Source organism: Netta rufina (genome assembly GCF_964035555.1).
Source record: "Netta rufina genome assembly, chromosome: W".
NCBI lineage: Eukaryota > Metazoa > Chordata > Aves > Anseriformes > Anatidae > Netta > Netta rufina.
In genome coordinates this window covers 2927243-2944193 of record NC_140139.1, presented here as the reverse complement: position 1 = coordinate 2944193, position 16951 = coordinate 2927243, and the positions used below count along the sequence as shown (strand labels likewise).

The following is a 16951-nucleotide window of genomic DNA, read 5'->3' as shown; positions in this document are numbered from 1 at the left end:
TCAGCTACCTAATGGGTAATTACAGGCAAAAGGAGTCAGATCCTTCTTTGAGGTGCGCAGTGAAAATGGGTGCAAACTGCTGCAAAGAAAATTCCAGTTAGAAATAAGGAAAAAATTCTTTACAATCAGAGAATTCAAACATTAGCACGCAGGCCCACAGAGGTCTGTGATTCTCCATCCTTGGTTGCTAATGTACAAATCAACTAATACACACGAGACATACACAAACCAGACTTCCAAGTTATCTTCCTGCTCTGGACAAACAGTTGGAGCATATGGCCTCTGAGGTTCCTTCCTTCCCGACCTACATTTTCCTCTCTCATTCTCCTTCCTGCTTTGCTCTTTCAGCAGCTTCCCTGACTACAACAGTGAGGATTCCCATGGCAATCCCTACGTGGGACAGGAGGTGACACTATCTACAGGGAACTGGGCAGCAGGAGGGGAACTCCTTTCTGTGCCATGCATATTGCAGGACAAGACCCTGTAGGATGTTTTGAAAATCTATAGAAGGTAATAGCTAATGAGGCATCAAAGTAAGTTTTCAAGGTATATTGAGGGTATTTATGTCACTCTAATGTCAGCCTCATGGCTAAGGCATTAGCACATGTATCATTCTGTAACAAAAGATGCAAACTGTAATGGGAGAAAGAACATGTAAATAGCTATGTTCCCAAACAGGATTAATTCCCTAACATCAAGAAAGCAGCCCCTGCTCACAGTGCAAGTGAAGAAAACACAAAAAAAATACACAAATAAGAACTGGGCCAGTAAGACAGACACAGTGGAGACGATGTTCTGGGAGCATCTCAGCACAAACGTAGCACAGGGAGCAGAAGAAACACTTACCTTGTCAAAGATCTCACGCACGTTGGCTTCAGACTCTCCAAACCACATGGTGAGCAATTCTGGGCCCTTGATGGAAATGAAGTTTGCCTGGCATTCATTGGCAATGGCTTTGGCCAGAAGTGTCTTACCACAACCAGGTGGCCCATAGAACAGAACCCCCTTTGATGGAGTCATGCCAAATTTGAGGAACTTGTCCGGGTGCTCCACAGGATACTACAGGAGAACAACAAAAAATTCTTGTGATGAGCAGGCCTGTGCCTTGCCCCACCACAAACAGCATCTTAGATTTCTAGTGAGTTAAACGCAAGTTTCTGCCTGCTCAAGGCCACTAGAGTTTTTAGCTGGGGACTGGTTTGAAAATCACCACAGCTCAATTGCAAAGCTGCCCTAAAAAGCCTATTTATCCCTAAGAACTAAGCACCAGTTTGGGTAGTTTTCCAGCACACTTAACCCCAGCTTCGTTCTGCCCTGCAGAAGCAAAAGGGAACAGCTCATTATCCAACCTAGTCAGCTCTGCCCTCCAGAGACACACAAGGTGTCTGATGTGAGCATTTATCCTCAGCAGCAAGGTCAGAGCTAGGTGATGGTTTAACACCAGAAAATTAGACTTCTATTTATTTATTATTAACTCACAGACACATTGCCTCTATAGTGACAACTGAGAGCAGGGATGTATCAGAAAGAAACCATCTTGATGCAGACACCAGAAGTTTCCAGACATTCATGACTTTTTGTCTCCCTTCACAGAATGCTTCTCAATCTTTTTTCACCTGTCCTGATGGTAACATCAATAAAAAGCCCTTTGGAAGCTCACTGCATGAGAATCTTTGTTCACCTTCTGGCAGATAAAGCCACCATGTAACAGAATTCTCAGCATTGGTCCCATTGCTTTGCTGACTTCCACTTATGAGAGGCAGAACTACTGCATTTCTGCATTAAGCACAAGACACATGAAAGATATCATCATACACTCACTCAACTAAGGAAAGTCTGATGCTGCTTCCTAGCACCTTCCTCTCCCTAAGTTCACTAAGATGGAACACCATGGTATTTTCAGTCCATTACAAACAGTTATCATAAAAACTGCATTTATCCTGTTCACAGTCCAAACAGGAATATGAAGAGGTTCTGGATTTTACCACCATAATTATTACTTAAGCTGACTAGGCAAAAAATCAGCTGGAAATGCTTACCTGTACAAGCTCCTGGAGTTCTCTCTTTACATCTTCTAGACCACCAATATCTTCCCAGGTAACTTGTGGCACCTCCACCACAGTCTCCCGAAGAGCAGAAGGGTTGCTCTGGCTCAGAGCCCACTATCATTAGAAGAAACGTCATTAAATAATGCTATCATGTCGTGCTCACATGCTTCAGATAAACAATTAGACATTGCACCTAAAAGAGGGGCACTCTTGCATTACCCTGAAGTCATCCATGGTCACAGCCAGTGAGTTCATCACTTCAGCATCGATGGTTTCATCTTCTAGGTCTATGAGATCCATCTTCTTTCTGATAGCCTGAAGAGCAGCTTCTGAGCAAAGAGCAGCCAAGTCAGCACCAACATGTCCATGGGTCTCATTTGCCACCTGAAAGCAAAGCACTGACTATGACTCACAGGGACACAAGCAAGCACTCTGCATGCTCTGGTGACTCACTCAGAGGTGCAATGAAACTTTGGAGGACATAAACATCAGTGTTCCACTGTGGGTTCAAGAGACGAGTGCCACCACATATTTAACAGGCAGAGACACTGCTGTTCCACCTCCCACTTGAGATCAAAGTTGCAACTGGAATTCAGATGGCACAACACAGAAAGATAACCCAAGATTGGAGTTCTTCATTCAGGACAGAAATAACAGGAAACAACTGAGTTTACATGCGGTATCCCATGTCACCACAACACTCACACCTCCCTGAGAGCTGTTTTAGGTTTACTAGTAGAATACCACAGCAAACAAACCCAGGACAGTGGCAAGGCATGTGCAGACTGGACTGATACACACTTGTATCATAATCTTAACCATGCCACTTTTAGCTAGTGAGCAAGGATTTTTGGTCATTGGTAAACTAGTTGGAAGGAAGCCCAGAGATCACGTTCACCCACTTTCACACTGTCCTAAATGAGCAACTACATTTACATGATCAAAGCCGTAACAACTCTGCCACTACAAAACACAGCATCAGCTAATGTTAGCCTGCAGAGAGAAGCTTTCCCAACAGCATTTTGCTCACCTGTTCCAGATCCACATCATCAGCAAGTTTCATATTTTTTGTGTGGATCTGCAGGATCTCCAGGCGCCCAGTTGCATCTGGGATACCGATATCTACCTCTCTGTCAAAACGACCTGGGAAGTACAAAACATATGTTGAGCTGCTGATTCTGCAAACCAAAGGAGCTGCAGTTGCTGTCTTCCTCTGACTGAACGACATAATGACAAGCCACACAGACATAATTTCAGAAAATGCCACGAGTTTTGGGTTTCTCTACAGCATGTATCAGCATAGTTGCAGAGTCAGAAAGGAAGAAAGGCCTTAGCCATTTAGGAAAAGTGGAACTACTGTATTAACTAGACTTCAAGACTACAAAAAGCAGAGTACTACTGGTTTAGCAACGTTTTCCAAGCTTCATTTATAGGAAGGGATACTTCCCCTAACCAACATACCATGAGGCATTTTTGTTTACTTCCACCTTTGTGTCCTCAGCATAAGAGTATGCGAATTCTGAGAGACAGATTTAGTTTTTTAGAACTTCCTACAGTAATCATCATAGCAAAAGCCAGGTGGTGAAAGAAAAAAAATGCCCCATTATCTGGGGAGGCAGGATACCTATATATTACTGTGATATTAACTAAGGTACATACACCTATCATTTGCCTCTAGTCATGCCTCTATACACTAAAGATGCTCTTTTCTCCTGCAAGCTTGACAGGTTTGCCGTTACACACTTTACCAACTGCTCATACACCAGACATTCGTTCACACTGTAGAGTTTTGAAAACATAGAGCTTGGAAACTACCAGACTCCTCATTAATAAAAGGGAAGTCAGACAATTCTTCTACAACCTGAGGCACACACATCCCCTCAAGCAGCCATTTACTCCTTCAGTGTGTCCTGAGCTAGCCTCACCTAATAGAGACTACCACGTGATTTCAAAGTATTTTGTTCTTTCTACAAGTTCTAACCTAATAAGACAGAAAATTATTTCAAAGGCCAGAAGCCTAGAAATTAATTACAAAGCAGCAGCTAGACACAAATCAATAGTCTATGAAATACACAGAAGACGTGTATTTACACGTCTTACATGTGTAAGACATGTGACTCAATCTTTACAAGGCCCCCAAAGCATAGTCTGTAACAAAGCATCTGATTGTATCGGGTTTACATGGCATGGGCTTGGTAGCAGGGGGGCTGCAGAGGTGGCCTCTGTGAGCAGAGCCCAGCAGCTGCCCCATGGAAGAGAGGAGCCAGCTCCAGATACTCAGAAAGGGACCCACTGCTGGCCAGAACTGAACCAAGTTCAATAAGTGACGCTATTTGTGCCTCTGGGAGAGCATATTTTAAAATGAGAAAAAAAATGTTCAGGGGAGGACACAGAAGAGGGTGGATATGGGGGGACGGTGTTTCTAGTTTGCTTCTAGTTTCCCACTTTTTAGTTTCCCACAGTGTTTGTCTGCTAATGATAGGCAATAAATTACATTAATCTCCCTATGCTGAGTCTGTTTTGCCCATAATGATAATTGGTGAGTGATCTCCCTGTCCTTATCTCAACCCTTGAGCCCTTTCCATCATATTTTCTCTCCCTTTTCCTTTGAGGAGGGGTGAGAGAGCGGTTGTGGAGGAACTCAGCTGCATAGCAGGGTAAAACCACCACAGTGATACAGAAAACAGATGACAGTCCTGGTTACCAAATCGCCTGAGTGCTGGGTCAATGCTGTTAGGTCTGTTGGTAGCTGCCATAACGATCACATGTGCTCTCTGTTTCAGTCCATCCATAAGAGTCAACAGCTGAGACACTATGCGACGTTCCACCTCTCCATGCGTCTACAAAGAGACAAAACAATTATTAGACTAAAAGCTCTACAGCACAGGAGCTGGACATTAGAGACACAAGCTGCTAACAAACATTGTGAACTGTCTATGATTCTTCTCATGCCTGAGTTCAAGCATAAACTGCTGCTTTACCCTGTACTCAGACAGATTCATGCCAGCTGACACCAAAAAGGGTGTACAGACACTTCATTACCTCCTACAGGCTATATTTACCTTCTCTCTCTTAGGAGCAATGGCATCCAGTTCATCAATGAAGATGATGGCAGGAGCATTCTTTTCAGCTTCTTCAAATGCTTTCCTCAGGTTGCTCTCAGACTCACCAGCCAGCTTGCTCATGATCTCAGGACCTGAAAAACAGCAGCACTGTGGCACCCCAAAGAGACACAGCTAGCCTCAAGGCATGCAGGTGATTTTTTTAAGTACAACATTTAGCTGAGAGTATCTGTATTTCAAGCCAAAGCAAACACTTTCAACCAAGTTCACCAAATTTGCAGCTGAACAGGCAAGAACAGAATGCAGAATTACTTCCTATCATTATTCTGGTGTGTTCAGTTTAACAGAATGCAATACTAGTCAGTGAGCCACCTTTAGCTGCCTCTTTTCTTACCCTATTTCACACTTGGTGAGCTTCTCCGTAATGTGCCACTACACACTGCTAATGCCAGTCTTAGCTTGCAAAAGAAGCAATCAAATTATATGGTGATAAATTATCAGGGTAGGGAAGGAAAAAGTTGTAAGATACTGAAGCTGTCTTTAGCTTGCATTACATGGGTACACATTTACCTCTGTAAGATCCTATAAATGAGTTCCAAAACAAAACAAAGCAAAAAAAAAAAAAAAAGCAGCCTGACCAAAAAAACAAAACAAAACAAAACTCAATCCCAGAAGGAACACAGCAGTCACAGCAGTCCCCTGAGATTTCCTACAACTGCTGACCCTAATGCTTACAGATATATTCTCTTTAGAATTTTCCATCATGATGATAGGAGTGGTCACAAAGAGAAAGCAAGCTCTTTCTGAAAAATACGAGGAAAAGAAACCTGACCCTCAGGATGCAAAGTTGCTGTAGCCAACTGAAGTGAACCAGCTGCAGAGCCACTGGCACAGGCAGATACCAGACTTTCACTTCAAGTAACTCACAAATTCACACCAGTTCTGCTTAAAGCACTGCCTGCAGCTGCAGGCTTGGGACAGGCAAACAGAGAAAGCATCACTAATTCTGACAATGAATGTTACTTTTATTATGCACCAGAAGTACAAGTCTCTAAAGGCTAGCTTAGTAGCATACAGTGACACCTTCCACAGACTTAGGAAGCAGATGACAAGGGTGACATATGGTTAGGAACAGCCCATTTACTTCTGACATCTTGAGATAAAAAGCAAGGCAGTTCCCTACTGCTGGTCTCTGCTATGCTGTGCTGTACAATCCACTTCTTCCACCTTCATGGATCTGATTGAAATCAGGGAAGAAAAGCAGCGCTCCTCAAGTACAAACATTTGGTTATTCCAGCACTGATTGTAAAATGGAACAGAAAAGCAGCGAGGAAAATTCAGAATCTGGTCTTCAATGGCCATAAACCAGTATCTACCTCAACTGCTACAGGTAAGAGTGAACAATATGAGGTTTTGTCACTTGTAGGTAAGTTCCAAGGTACTCATTATAGCTTTCAGGAATGTTTTAAATGTGTTAACATTTTATTTAATGTTATGTGAAACAAAACAGGTCTTGTGCTGTACTTGAAGGAAAAAGAACTGCAGTGCAGACCAGATTCTTTTCTGAATAAAACATGCTGGCAGCAACAGAAATGAGTAAATGAGTGTTCTATGCCCATATACATAGAATAATCTTACTGCTTCCCTCCTAGCTCTGCCCCTACCAATATAAACACTCAGCTAGACAGACTCCAAATTCCTTTTTTTTTTTTTTTTTTTTTTTTAACGAAGACCTCATACAGATTGGCTGCAGCGAGGGCTCCTGGCAGGGAGACGAATGGAGCCAACCCTTAAACCACCCCAGTAACACAGCACAGAGCCGCTTGGTCAGAACCACAGCACAAGAGGAAAGGGGTTGGACCCTTGTCTCAGCTCGAAGCAGAAAGAGACATTTGCCCCCAACACCGACAGTGCCACCAACCCCCACAGTGTCCCTGGGTAATAGATTTGAGGCTCTCAGGCAGGAAAAGGAAGAGGTTGAGGGTCTGGACAGTAGTCCAAACCCAGGAAGCAACCCTGAGAACTGTGTTTAAGCGACTGGGGGAAGTACCAAGAATAGGGATCGGGGCCAGATGGGGCACTGCATCACAACGAGTGCCACAAAAAAAGAGCAGAGAGTCTTAGTGATCAGAGACTTCTTGCTGAGGGGCACTGAGGCTCCCATTTGTCACCCAGATAACCTATCCAGAGAGGTGTGCTGTCTTCCTGGGGCACATGTCCAGAGACATTAGGAAGGCTCTGCCACAGCTCATTAAACCAGAGGATTACTATCCTCCTGCTGTCATTCAGGTTGGATCCTGGGAAGCTGCAACTAGAAAAATGAGGGATATTAAAAAGGACTTTGCATCCCTGGGAAGGTCGTTGAAGGCATATGGGGTGCAGGTAGTGTTCTCCTCTGGGTGACTGGGACCCAGAAAGGAGGAGGAGAATGGGACAGGTGAACGACTGGCTGAGGGGCTGGTGTCTGGACCAAGGATTTGGGTATTTTGATCTTGGGCAGTCCTTTGAGAAGCCAGGTATGTGGGCTGCTGACCGACTCCAACTCAGCAAGCGGGGCACAAGTGTGTTGGGGAGCAAGCTCTCCGGGCTGATTACCAGGGCTTTAAACTAGGTTTGACGGGGGAAGGGAGGGGAGCTAAAAGTGACAGAGAAGGGCTGGGGGAAGTTGTCACTGCTGTCACTGTTAACGATAGTAGGGAAAAACCTCTGAGTTGTCCCATAGGATTGTCTGAGGGCTCCTCAGAGAAGGTAATGATCCTGATACCCCATCCAGAATCTTCTTCTTGCATCCCTCCAGGGGTAACTGTGCCTGCTGCTTCCCTAAAGTGCCTGTATATCAATGCATGGAGCATGGGAAATAAACAGGATGAGCTCAAGACCTGTGTTCGGTCAGAGGGCCACGATCTCATGGCAATCACAGAGACATGGTGGGACAGCCCACATGACTGGAACGCTGTCATGGAGGTCTGTGTCCTTCTTAGGAAAGACAGGCTGGGGAAGCAAGGGGGTGGGGTTGCCCTTTATGTGAGGGAGCAATTAGAGTGTACCCAGCTCCACCTGGGGGAGGGTGATGGACAAGTGGAGAGCTTGTGGGTAAGAATTAAGGGGTGGGCTGGTATGGGGGACACTGTTGTGGGGGTGTACTACCCCCACACCAGATCACCAGATCAAGAGGAGGAGGTCGATGAGGCCTTCTACAGGCATCTGGTAGTAGCCTCACAATCCCGGGCACTGGTTCTCATGGGGGACTTCAATTATCCAGGCATCTGTTGGGTAAGCAACTTGGCCAGGTACGCGCAGTCCAAATGGTTCCTACAATGAGCTGAAGACAATATTCTGATGCAGGTGGTGGAGGAGCTGATGAGGCGGGGGATGCTCCTGGACCTTGTCCTTACCAACAGGGATGGGCTTGTTAGGGATGTGAAGGTTGGAGGCAGCTTGGGATGCAGTGACCATGAGATGGTGGAGTTCAAGATGGAACTTGGTGGAAGAAGTAAGGCTAAAAGCAGGATTGCTACCCTGGACTTTCGGAGAGCCAACTTCGACCTCTTCCGGGACCTGCTTGGGAGTATCTCATGGGCTAGGTTGCTAGAAGGCAAGGGTGCATGTGAGAGCTGGGCTACATTTAAGCAGCACTTCTTCCAAGCTCAGGATCGGTGCATCCCGAAGAGTAGGAAATCGGGGAAGGGGGCAGGAAACCTGCGTGGATGAGCAAGGAGCTCATCGATAAGATCAAAAGGAAGAGGAAGGACTATGAAATGTGGAAAAAGGGCCTGTCCTCTTGGGAGGAGTATAGATGTGTTGTCAGGGCCTGCAGGGGTGTGGCAAGGAAGGCTAAAGCCCACCTAGAGATGAGGCTTGCAAAAGAGATAAAAGATAATAAGAAGTTTTTTTTTTTTTTTTTTTTAAGTATGTAAACAGTAAAAGGAAGACTAGGGATAATGTGGGTCCCTTGCTGAACGAGGGGGGTGTCCTGGTAACGGAATACTCCGAGAAGGTGGAGATAGTGAATGCTTTCTTTGCTTCAAGGACTCCCCCTCCTGGGACTCCTCGACCCTGAAGGAAGGAGAAAGAGTCTGGGAAGTGGAGATCTCCCCCCTTGTTGACAAGGGAGTGGTTCGGGAGTGTCTGAGTGGGCTCAACGCACACAAATCCATGGGTCCCGATGGGATGCATCCACGTGTGCTAAGGGTGTTGGCAGAGGTGATTGCCGAACCGCTCCCTATCATCTTTGAAAGGTCCTGGAGAACAGGACAGGTGCCTGAAGGCTGGAGGACAGCCAGTGTCACTCCAGTCGTCCAGAAGGGCAAGAAGGAGGATCCGGGAAACTACAGGCCAGTCAGTCTCACCTCTGTCCCTGGAAAGGTGTTGGAACAGCTTGTTCTGGATGCCATCTCCAAGCAATTGGAAGAGAAGAAGGTTATGAGGAGTAGTCAGCATGGATTCACCAAGGGGAAGTCGTGCTCGACTGACCTCGTTGCCTTCTATGATGGCATCACCAGCTGGGTAGACGTGGGGAGAACAGTGGATGTCATCTACCTTGACTTTAGCAAGGCTTTCAATACTGTCTCCCACGACATCCTGATAGCAAAGCTGAGAAAGTGTGGGATAGAGGAGTGGACAGTGAGGTGGGTTGAGAACTGGCTGACTGGCCGAGCTCAGAGGGTGGTGATCGACAGCGTGGAGTCTGGCTGGAGGCCTGTGACTAGCGGTGTTCCCCAGGGGTCGGTGCTCGGTCCGGTCTTGTTCAACATCTTCATTGACGACCTTGATGAGGGAATAGTGTCCACCCTCAGCAAGTATGCCAATGACACAAAGCTGGGAGGAGTGGCTGACACCACAGAAGGCTGTGCTGCCATTCAGCGAGACCTGGACAGGCTGGAGAGCTGGGCAGGAAGAAACCAAATGAGGATTAACAAGAGCAAGTGTAGAGTCCTGCACCTGGGAAGGAACAACCACATCTATCAGTACAGGCTGGGGGACGACCTGCTGGAGAGGAGCTCTGAGAAGGACCTGAGGGTCCTGGTGGACGACAGGTTGACCATGAGCCAGCAGTGTGCCCTGGTGGCCAAGAGGGCTAATGGGATCCTGGTATGCATTAAAAGGAGCGTGGCCAGCAGGTCAAGGGAGGTGATCCTCCCCCTCTACTCTGCCCTGGTCAGGCCTCACCTGGAGTACTGTGTCCAGTTCTGGGCTCCCCGGTACAAAAAAGACAGGGATCTCCTGGAAAGAGTCCAGGGGAGGGCCACAAAGATGATACGGGGCCTGGAGCATCTTCCCTATGAGGAAAGGCTGAGAGACCTGGGTCTGTTCAGCCTGGAGAAGAGAAGACTGAGAGGGGATCTCATCAATGTGTACAAATACCTGAGGTGTGGGAGACAGAGGGATTTGGCCAACCTCTTTTCAGTGGTTTGTGGGGACAGGACAAGGGGCAATGTCCACAAGATGGAGCACAGGAAGTTCTGTACCAACATGCGAAAGAACTTCTTCACAGTGAGGGTGACTGGAACAGGCTGCTCAGGGAGGTTGTGGAGTCTCCTTCTGTCACGTTAAGGGGTGTAGCTGATTAACTGTTATGGGCCCAGTCGGATTCAGGGTACTGAACTATTACAATCACAGATTGCACCAATAATGCATTAACCATCTGGGGTCCAGTCGGATATTCACCAATAACGCATTAACCGTCTGGGGGTCTGGTTGGATTCAGAACACTGAACTACCACGGTCATGGATTCACCAATAACGTATAGCCACCCTTACCCTAGTTGCACTTAATGAGAGCTATAACAATGCAATCAAGTATGGTTTATTACAGCAACAGATAACCAGGTTCTTTTGGATTGCTGGCGACAGTGACTGTCTGCAAAAGCAAGCTAGCATGCATGAAATACACAGGTGTTACAGGTGTGCAGCCTAGAAATAAACACGTTAAAAGGATCAAAGACTCTAGAGAGATTTATAAGCAAGTATTCAGATCTCACCCAAAGGCGTCCCAATGGGGGGGGGGAAGAGAGGCTCAGCCCGTCGACTGATCCCAGGAGTCAGGAGGTCCTGAGGATGTTGTATTCCCTTGGGATGGTATCTCCCCTGATGGTGGTATCTTCCCTCACATCCCCTCTCTCTTGGGCCAATTTATATTATTTTCTATCTTTTAGGTGGAGCTTGAGTGACTCTAGTCAAGCATATCTTACTTATGATTGGTGAAAAGTTCTCCCGTCTCCATTTAAAGTAGTAGGCTCCGAGAAATTCAGAGCGCATGCTCGGTGAGGGGTGGTCACACCTTGGAGGCGCATAGCTTTTGGGATGGAGGTGTGTTTTGGTATTATAATGATATTATAATGAGCAAAAAGTACACTAGGGTACAGCATTTGTCAAAACATGACAGGTCCTTGGCTCAGGGTGGCAAAAGTGCAGCTTATCGGTCTCAGTGTGCACAAGAACAATCGAGTCCCCACCTGGTCACAGAGCCTAGCCGTGGTGTCTCCACTCCACTCTACGCTCCCTACTGTTCCTTAGGGCTAGCACACCAAGTTTCCCCAGCACAATAGCATCTAAGGTTGGAAGCCCAGGGAACGCTCAGGTAATGCAGCTATGCCCTACCCTGAAAGCTTCTTCAATGCTGTACATTTTCTTTAAAATGAGAATGTTAGTTTTATTTCCCTAGTTACTTCAGGCAATTATACCACACCTTCTCTGGAGATATTCAAGGCCTACCTGGGCAGCCTGCTCTAAGAAACCTGCTTTGGCAGGGGGGTTGGACCCAATGATCTTTCACTGATATTTCATTGAGGTCCCTTCAATTCTGTCATTCCTGCATCACAAAACTGTTTTTCAACCACTGCTACAAAACAATCAAGTTGAAGGACAGTGCCACTATGACAGATGCTTCCACACAAATGGCCTCTAAGTGTCCTCAGTGGGGCACTTGAAAGAGGTAAGAAAGGATGTCAAGGACACAAAGGTGGTTATAAGGTGACCTTATCTAAACCATTCGCTACCATTATGTGGAAGAATGACCACACAATTCTGGGTCCAAAGCAGACACCAAGCTTACCATTGATCAGGAAGAAGAAGGCCCCAGTTTCGTTGGCCACCGCTCGGGCAATCAGCGTTTTACCAGTGCCAGGAGGACCATACAGCAGGATGCCACGCGGCGGCTGAGGACAGAGGCAAGGGAGATTTAGGTGGTAAGCTAGTATCTGAGCGCCTGAGTAGCTTCACAGTGAATTACAAGCATTGGATAAATCCAGTCAAAAACTGTGATGCACGCTCATGCAACAGCTGCCATCCAACCATCAACACCCTGACTACTTTACATGACACACAAACAAAAACCTTGCCAGTAACTGACAGTGATGATCAAAGCATCACTCTGCTTTACAAGTACCAGCATTTTAATCTGTGCCTAAAACATAAGGAAATAGTCTCCTAATACCAGCATTAAAAAAAAAAAAAAGTTACTTATTCGCCTCCAATAAGTCATAAACCTCCTACATCAAAGTCAACAGCAAAGGCAAGTGCTTACCTTCACCCCTATGGCCTTGAAGAGTGCAGGGTGTCGGAGGGGAAGTTCCACCATCTCTTTGATCTGAGCCAGCTGCTTCCGGCAGCCACCAATGTCATCATAGCCCACTTCATTCAGTGACTCTTCTTCATCCTACCAGGAAGTGAATTTATTAGACATTTGAGTGAAGACAATTACTTTCTATCATTATTCTGGTGTGTTCAGTTTAACAGAATGCAGCACTAATCAGTGAGCCATCTTTAGCTGCCTCTTTTCTTACCCTATTTCACAATTGGTGAGCTTCTCCTTAATGTGCCACCACACACTGCTAATGCCACTCCTAGCTGTTCAACAATCCCACCCAGTTTACAGAACCAGGAATCTGGGCTATTGCTCGATGTTGTTTCTTTACTGTGTTGAGATTCTCACTTTCAAGTCTTCCTGGTGTCTTCAACAACTGTTTCTTAGCTCTGACTTCCCAGATATACAATGGAAATTACCTGCTGTAGTAGGTTTACGTGGCAAGGTTTTGGTAGCAGAGGGCTGTGGGAATAGAAATGTTGTTTTTGCAGAGTTACATTGTTTGGAGAGAAGGAATGTGGTATTCAGATATGCTTACAGTGATAAGAAAGCTTAGCAGGCGACCTTGTAAAAATGCAGACAACCAGACTCCTTAGGACAATTAGGTGAAAATCACGGTGTTAAGTCAAGTCAGATAAGTGAAGAAACATTACCACTACAAGCAGTAAAAATGTCAAAAGAAATTCAAAATTTAACAGGCCAGCAACTGAAGGCCATGCATTGTCTGTGAAGCATCAGACAGATTGTGAACCTGGATTACCCAGTCAATGGGGAAACAGGGGAGTGTCCTGCCATCAAAAAGTATATAAACTGTGTTTTGGAACCAGTCGGTGCACTCTCCTGCTTGTGGGGCGCCCGCCATTGCAATCGCGAATAAATTACTACTTCACTGAGATCCTCGCCTGAGCCTAAGTTATTGGCTATGGAGTGTTTCTCACGATTTGGGGTTCGTCCGGGATCCAGTCACCTACTGGGGAGCCCCACTGCCGCAGCAGCAGGAAGGCATGCCCCGCTGATTTCAGCGGTCCTGTGCATCGACGGTGGCGGTTCTGCAGAGAGCTGACAGAGGGCCCGAGACTGGTTAAAGAGGCAGGATCCGTGAAGTAGTGGGGAAAGGAAGAAGGTAGGCACTCCGGGTTTTTAAGAATCGATCCGGTAACTCTGTGCACAGACCAAGGTAATATTATATATGGAGTGGTAATTCGTGTCGAGAAAATGGTTGATGTTAATAAAGAAGGGGGAGATTTGCAGTGTGGCCATGGGGGCCCCATGGTTGGTGATAACATCAGACTCTTAACGATGAGGCCATCAGGAATATAAAAGAGTTTAGAGGGAACAAAGAAGGGTGATTCAGGAGACTCCATGCAGTCTCAGGTTTCTTGTTCTCCAGCCATTAAGGCATGGAAGTTGCTGGGTGTTTGCCGTTGTTGTTATATGCAAAGTTGTTTGACCAATGAAAAGTTGTTTTGAAAAGAACTGCTGTGGGGAGAAGGGTATAAGAGGGGAGCCTGCCCTCAAAAAAAAAAAAAAAAAAAAAAAAGCAACACGATGTGATGAAGTTATGTCATCAATAAAGAAGCAGAAAGAAGGAATGGAAAGGAACAGGCTGGCAGAACGGAGACCAGGACGGGAACAGGCACTTTGATCGCCTCATGAAGATAGGTTCGGCCAAACTCAGCAAACTGCTCAGAGAAGCTCGTACAGAAAGTTGCTGGAAATAGGCACACCGGAGCTGGGAAGAAGCTCAAGTTGAGAGAAGTGGACCCACGCACACAACTGCCCCTTGCACACAACTTAAAGCAAGACATATTGTTCCCACCACCAGCCCTGGAATTCTCCGGTGTTTGTAATCAAGAAAAGGAATGGAAAATGGAGACTGTTATATGATCTGAGAGAAATTAATGATTTTGTGGAAGATATGGGAGCACTTCAACCAGGATTACCAACTCCAACTATGCTCCCCCAGTCATGGACATTATTAGTAATAGACTTAAAGGACTGTTTGTTAAACACTAGCCTGAATTCGGAAATCTTTGCCATGTTTATGTTTCAATTAATACCTTTTCTGATCATACATATGTATAGGCGTACTAGGGTTTCTTATGAATATGTAAAAGCAACATTCTATATGTATTTAGAAAGTTCGACGGTTATGCGTGCGTGTTGGTAGAGCGTAGACTCCCCGTGCACCCAGCGCTGTTTACTTGACTTTTTGAGTGGGATTTTCACAGCCCCTGGCACCTGTCCTCTTCTGGGAAGGTGGAGGGAATGAACCAGACATTAAAGAAGCAATTAACTAAATTAGTGTTAGAAACCCAACTTCCTTGGGTAAAATGCTTACCCTTAGCACAATTGCAGGTTCAAACAGCACCAAGAAAGGATATAGGAATTTCACCATATGAGATGCTGTTCGGATTGCCCTATCTGGGCAGAAGGGATGAGATACCACAATTCAAAACAAGAGAGTTTTCTTAAGAACTGTATTCTGGGGTTGTCCTCTTCTTTGTCATCTCTCAGGACCTGTGGGTTGTCGGCTCAAACCCCACACCTTTGGAATTCCCCATTCACCACCATCACCCAGGAAACCGGGTCCTGATTCGGACCTGGAAAGAGTCAACTCCGGCCTGAATGGGAAGGACAATTACTGACCACTGAAACAGCCGTAAGAACTGCGGAAAAAGGTTGGACTCACTATACTCGAGTGAAGGCATCCATCGACCCTAGTACCTGGGAAGCTGTTCCTACAGAAGACTTGTTGGAAGTTGAAATTGAAGAGAAAAGTCTCATAGTGGACTCTGAGCAGGATAAAAGCTTACAATTGTAAACTAACCTTTTATTTTCACAGGTAACTAATGAGTGTGGCTTGCGAGTGAGAGAAAGGACTGACCTTTAGCAAATCGAAGTGCTCCCAAGGGGTTTTTGTTCTAGTAATACATATATCTTATTCTTTGCACTGATATTTGGAAACCTAAAGGTATTTGTATTGATTCTTTGTACTGATTATTTGGAAACCTAATGGTTAAAAATAATGACAGGGAAAATTCAACTATTAATTTTGTTTCTAGTAATTGTAGGCCTCAGAAAAGGCCTTGGTTAATTGGCAACTTGGAAAAGGCATGACCAGATAATAGCAAAAACGGGATACCCCATCAAAATATGGGTGACTGTGACAGAGGGTTATGTACCACAAGCCGTCACGTTTGATGCTTGTGAGGCGTTAGCTTGTGCAGATTTGCAAATAACTGGGAGAGACCCAACAGTCAGATTGAGAATAGCTGTATGGAAACAATCCTCTATTGCCATCAGAGAAAGGGAGAAACTCAAGGAGAAAACAGGAGAGTAAACAGGAGGCCCTCTGAAATGTGGCAGTTCAAACATTTGAGATTCAAACAGGGTATGGGGATGTGAATGCCTGGATAGAATGGGTCAAATATACTGTCCAGAGTCTCAACCGTAGCTACTGCTATGCTTGTGCCTCGGGATGACCGATTGCCCAGATAGTGCCCTTCCCATGGGGGTGGACCACAGACTCCCAAGGGATGCGATGTATGATTGCATTGTACCAAGAGAAGACTGCCTGGGGAAGTGAGGCCTGTAAGTCTCTCTCTTTGCTATTCCCTTCCTTGCATGATAGCAATATCACAGTTCCCCCTGCATTCTCTACAGCTATAGGTAACCATACAGCCTGCCTCTCACGGCAGGGTGTGAGTGCTACCCAGCATCTGGGAGAATTTGCCTTGTGCTTCCAAGGATTTGATGGGAAACTGCTCAAGACTTGAGATCCCCAGGGCAGATCTCTGGTGGTACGGTGGAGGGAAGACCTTACGGTCCACCCTACCATCTAATTGGGGAGGCACTTGTGCACTTGTTCAATTAGCTATACCCTTCACCCTGGCATTTGAAAGAGAAACATCACAAATACCCAGAAGAAGTAAAAGAGGCTTAGGAATATCATTTGATGACAGAGTATACATAGATTCTATTGGGGTACCTAGAGGAGTTCCGGATGAACATAAAGCCAGAAATCAAATTGCTGCAGGGTTTGAGTCACTGTTCTACTGGGTAACAATCAATAAGACTGTGGATTGGATTAATTATGTCTATTATAATCAGCAGAGATTCATCAGTTATACCAGGGATGCGATAAGAGGAATCGCTGAACAACTAGATGCCACCAGCAAAATGGCTTGGGAAAACAGGATAGCATTAGATATGATGCTCGTGGAGAAAGGAAGTGTGTGTGATACTGAGCAACC

The 16951-nt window shown here is 45.8% G+C and overlaps 1 protein-coding gene across 1 annotated transcript in view; it reads right to left on the bottom strand.

The window, feature by feature from the left end:
- Window positions 1-16951, bottom strand: part of LOC311220884 (transitional endoplasmic reticulum ATPase-like) — a 40237-nt gene that overhangs the window by 3113 nt on the left and 20173 nt on the right. The window contains exons 6-13 of the mRNA XM_084304515.1: window positions 12636-12767; window positions 12165-12267; window positions 5111-5244; window positions 4753-4888; window positions 3079-3191; window positions 2268-2432; window positions 2040-2162; window positions 847-1059 (exon numbers count right to left, since the gene is read on the bottom strand). Of these exons, the coding sequence (XP_084160641.1) occupies window positions 847-1059; window positions 2040-2162; window positions 2268-2432; window positions 3079-3191; window positions 4753-4888; window positions 5111-5244; window positions 12165-12267; window positions 12636-12767 (1119 nt within the window). The remainder of the gene's footprint in view (window positions 1-846; window positions 1060-2039; window positions 2163-2267; window positions 2433-3078; window positions 3192-4752; window positions 4889-5110; window positions 5245-12164; window positions 12268-12635; window positions 12768-16951) is intronic.